This window comes from Monopterus albus, unplaced genomic scaffold (genome assembly GCF_001952655.1).
Source record: "Monopterus albus unplaced genomic scaffold, M_albus_1.0 scaffold320.1, whole genome shotgun sequence".
Lineage (NCBI taxonomy): Eukaryota > Metazoa > Chordata > Actinopteri > Synbranchiformes > Synbranchidae > Monopterus > Monopterus albus.
In genome coordinates, this window is record NW_018128200.1 from 521,395 (window position 1) to 526,288 (window position 4,894).

Sequence of the window (4,894 nt, forward strand, 5' to 3'; positions counted from 1 at the left end):
AGTTGCTGGAGACCTGCACCTACACAAGCAACATCAATAGTCAGCAGAGGTAACTGCAATTCAGCCAGCATAGTGGTACAACAGTGCCCCGCGGTGGTGTAAAATAATAACTGCTTGAACACATGGTTTTAGTTACCTTGGTTTTTTGAAGCCAAAAAATTTGTTTTGGATTTTAAATTGTTTGCTTTCTTGTAAACTGGCTGTCTATCCTAGACAGACTAGCTGCGAATCTAAATTTCATTCTGCACTGATATACAACTTTAAACTGCCAGAGCAGCATTTGAGGGAGTAGAAACAGACCTGTTTTTTTTTGAGTGTTCATCCTTTCCTTTCTTCACGCCGAAAATCCTTGTGATCAGTGTGCTAAAGAGAAGAGTGGAGGCGTTCCTCACCTGCAAACAAAACAAATAAATATGCAAATAAAATAAATTGAGAAAAGGGGGACCGAGGACAATGAGAGAGAAAAAGAGCGCGAACATGAGAGGGTTAATTAAAAGTGACAACAGAGCAAACATTGGTTTCACAGGAGGAGAAATTAGAGAGTAGTAAATTTCTGCCTTGGATGCACACTAAAGTCCAAAGGGCATACTCTGGCTAAAATTAATAACATCCAATACAAGTGCAGTAAATTCTGCCTGTGTACAAGGTTATCATATTCTGATTATTCTTGAAACTTTTAGAGAGGTGTTGATTCAACTTTATGGTCATTTTGGAGGCTACTGTGATGATATAATGAAATGGAGTTGACAAGATGTCAGAAACACCTTCCTAAATCTGCTTCACAAGATTGTATGCTGGGATACATGTTAGAGATGATGTATTAACTAAAGAAGAAAGCTGAAACTCACTGCCCAGACAGGGGAGGTGAAGCCCAGGACAGCAGCCTGCACTCCATCTGAGACAAAGGGGATGATGTTTTCCCCCAGACGGGTGTCCCTGTAAAGAGCCCTAAGGATGTTCAGAGCATGGACCTGTGGTGAGGTGAACAGATTAGCATTAAGCAGAATTGCTTTAAGAATGCGTAACAAAATTTGTCAAAAATATTAGACCTCACACAAAAAAATGACAACCTGTGCAACAACCTTGCTAAAAAACATGGCGCCCACCGAGGCGGACGTGTTTGCGCGTTCCACTCTCGAATGCCGGCTTTTTCTTCGTTTTCTTCTTTTTTGTTACTTTTTCTGCAGTGCACAAATGCCATGCACTGTTAACATAAAACAGACAGGCATTGCTGGATATCGCCAACTCACAAAGCCACTGGGAATTTACTGGTTTCATACCACCAGAGCTACAACTCATTGTCAGCTCCCACTACAACAACAACAACGACAACGACAACAACCACCATCACCCTCAGGGAGACCCCGGAGCACCAGGCACAAGTGAGCAGGCTGAAATCAGGAGAGCGACAGAGACGCAAGCGTGGGGTACTCCATGCTAGGCTAAAAGCTTGCGCTACTCGACCACCATTATCCAGCCTCTTCCTAGCTAACGTACAGTCTCTGAAAAACAAACTGGACAAGCTAAGGGCTAGGATTACAGCACAATAAGAAATCAAAGAATGCTGTGTTCCAATTCTCACTGAGACTTGGCTTTCTGACAGAGTTCCAGACTCCGCGATTCAGCTACAAACACACACTCTACATTGAGGTGATCGCACTGCTGCTTCAGGGAAGGTAAAAGGAGGTGTGGAGATGGACGGACTGTTTATAAGCACTGTTCGCCAGACGTAGAGTTTTTATTGCTGAAATGCCAGCCCTATTATCTAGCAAGAGAGCATAGTGCTATGTTTCTGGCTGCTGTGTATATTAGGCCAAGAGCTAATCCCTCTGCAGCTCTCAGCAAACTCTACGATTCCAGTGCGCTAGAGACAGCTCACCCCGATGGTGTATTTATCGCTGCAGGCGACTTTAACCAGTGCAATTTACGGACTGTACTCCCCAAATACTACCAACGTGTGAACATTCCCACCCGGGGCAAGAACACTCTGGATCATGTTTACAGTAACATATGGGGTGGATACAGGGCCACACCCCGCCCCCACCTTGGATGCTTGGACCACATTTCTTTGTTCTTATATCAAGCTTACAGACAAAGACTGAAACAAACAGGCTGGACTTTATAACCCGTTATGGGTATTACACGAGCAATCCATCGGAATCACAAGCTGCTGCCAATAACCACAATGGACCTTTCACATACTGGAGGATTTATCGGACCTGGAATCATTCATTGACCAATACTACATTCACTGCAGTATGGATACCGCCAGTACAAACCAACAAGACACACCAAAACCAAACAAACGGAAAAAGACCTCTGCTACAGATACAAGCGATCTACAGACGACAGACATTGAGGTCAGTGTTCTTGCATCCATCAATAAGAAACTTGATTTATTGGTCACACTTCATGAGGAAATAAAAGCCTTGAATTCGCTCACAATTACATTGAAAAGTTAGAGCAGTCAAACAACTCTCTCCAAATATCCGTCAAAACCCTCAGCGACAAAATGGACTCCGTGATGAAAGACAACAAAGTGATGAAAGAAATGATACTGGACATTCAAACTAGAAACATTCCCGATAACCTGATTTTTACCGGCATTCTAGAACAATCACCCGACAACCCTGAAGCACTGATTAAGGACTTTATGAAGAACCGACTAAAAATCACACCGGACAGTCAACACGATCACCTTAAACCGTGTACACCGCCTCGGATCACGTTCAAGCAAAACACTGGAACATTACAAACATAAAGAACTCATCAATAGCAAAGGAAAAGAACAGAAAGGCACACATTACAGACTCAGCGACCAATTCCCACGGGAAATTAACGAACGGCGCAAAACTCTCTACCCCATTATGAAACAACACAGACAAAACAATAAATGAGCAAACATCGTTGTGGACAAATTACTCATTGAAGGACAGCTGTACCAAGACTCCAACGTCACTCCATGGCTCTTCTGATCTCCCACATTACATCTAACAACCAGTGACTGTTGATTCTTATATTAAATAATATCCGACCAGCATTCTCGCCACGTAAATACACACACATAAAAATATCTCACACGCCCTACTACAAACATCTCTGGCCTGGATGCTGCTTTGTTACCATTTCTGTTGCATTATGTTTGTTGGTATGTGCATTTGTCAGCTTTTTTGTTTGTTTGTTTTGCTTTGTTTTTGGTCTTTGTTGTTTTTTTCCCCTTTATTTTTACCTCCCATTTTAAATTTGACAGTTTTATTTTCAGTTGTCCTCAGCTAACAAACACCTACATTCACACACATGCACACACACCGACTCTACATCGTTATTTACTTTTTATTGTTCCCAGCCCCCCCCCAATATCTCTCTCTTCAGAATACTCTATTTCATATTCAAAAAGAATTTTTAACAAACAATCATAGAGTCACTCAAATTAGTATCATGGAATGTGCGAGGCTTCCGGACCCAGGCCAAAAGGATTAAGATCATTAGCCACCTGATGAAATTAAAGGCAGATATATGCTTCTTACAGGAAACTCACCTAACAAATGCTGAATCACAAAACCTCACATTTAAACAATTTAACTAACTATTCTCATCAACATACAATAGCAGGCAGCAATGTGTCTCAATTCTAATTAATAAAAGTATCTGACTGGTCCATAACACATCCATCATTGACCCAGAAGGTAGATTTATCATTGTTAATGTTTTGATTAACCACACAACAGCCAACATTTATGGCCCTAATAATGATGACCCATCTTTTTTCCAAAATCTTTTCTCTTTTCTGCACGACTTTACAAACATTATTATTGCTGGAGACTTTAACACTGTTATAGACCCTAGAAATGGTCGATCCAACTCCTCCACCGACACAAGAAACTGGCATTCTACAGAAGTCATAAAACAATATATGAACCATTATGGCCTTGGCGATAGTTGGAGAATGAATAGCCCTTCTTCTAGAGAATATACACATCTTTCCTCCCTCCATCAGTCATTATTGCAAATCGACCTCTTTCTCATAAGTAATTCACTAACCCAATATGTAACAGAAACCACAATTCAATCATAATCAGGACCACGCTTCAATCTCGCTCAAATTAAATACTCAAATCCCTATTAACCCCTTTAACAGATGGTACTTTAACACACCATTGCTTCAAGATGTGGACTTTGACATTTATATTAAAAAAAGAGTGGGCATTCTTTCTGGAGATGAATGACTCTCCAGGAACCTCACCTTCTCCGCTATGGGAAACAGGAAAAGCAGTAATTAGAGGAAAAATAATATCATACTCCTCGTACAAGAAAAAACAACAAGAATTGAAAAACAATTTGGAACTAAAGATAAAACAACTGACAGAATCATATTCAAATAACCCTACTGAACAAATACAGAATGAGTTGACCCACCTCAAAACTCAACTTGAAAGTATTATACACAAAAAAACACAATTCCTAATCCAACAACTCAAATACAAACAGTTTCAATATAGTAACAAAACAGGTAAATATTTGGTGAATTAACTACAATGTAAAAAAACAATGTAAAAAAGAAAAGGCAATCATCACATCTATACTTGACTCTACAGGCAAAACTGTTCATAATCCACAGGATATTAACAACGTATTTAAGGCATTTTATAGCAAACTATACACCTCTGATCACGAACCAAACCCTTCTGAAATAGATACTTTCCTAAACAATATAAAATTACCAACACTATCAAGAGAACAAACCAATAACGTAGATGCCCCCACCACTCTGGAAGAATTCCACAAAGCACTGAATGAATTAACTACAATGTAAAAAAGAAACGGCAATCATCACATCTATACTTGACTCTACAGGCAAAACTGTTCATAATCCATAGGGTATTAACGTATTTAA

The 4,894-nt window shown here is 40.0% G+C and overlaps 1 protein-coding gene across 4 annotated transcripts in view; it reads right to left on the reverse strand.

Annotated features, from left to right (window-relative positions):
• thada (THADA armadillo repeat containing) overlaps window positions 1-4,894 on the reverse strand; it is a 216,528-nt gene that overhangs the window by 155,920 nt on the left and 55,714 nt on the right. For all 4 annotated transcript variants that reach the window (XR_002276928.1, XM_020624135.1, XM_020624136.1 and 1 more), the window contains exons 25-26: window positions 849-971; window positions 301-392 (exon numbers count right to left, since the gene is read on the reverse strand). Coding sequence is in view for 3 of the 4 variants with exons in the window: in XM_020624135.1 (XP_020479791.1) it covers window positions 301-392; window positions 849-971 (215 nt within the window). In the remaining variant the exon portion in view is untranslated. The remainder of the gene's footprint in view (window positions 1-300; window positions 393-848; window positions 972-4,894) is intronic.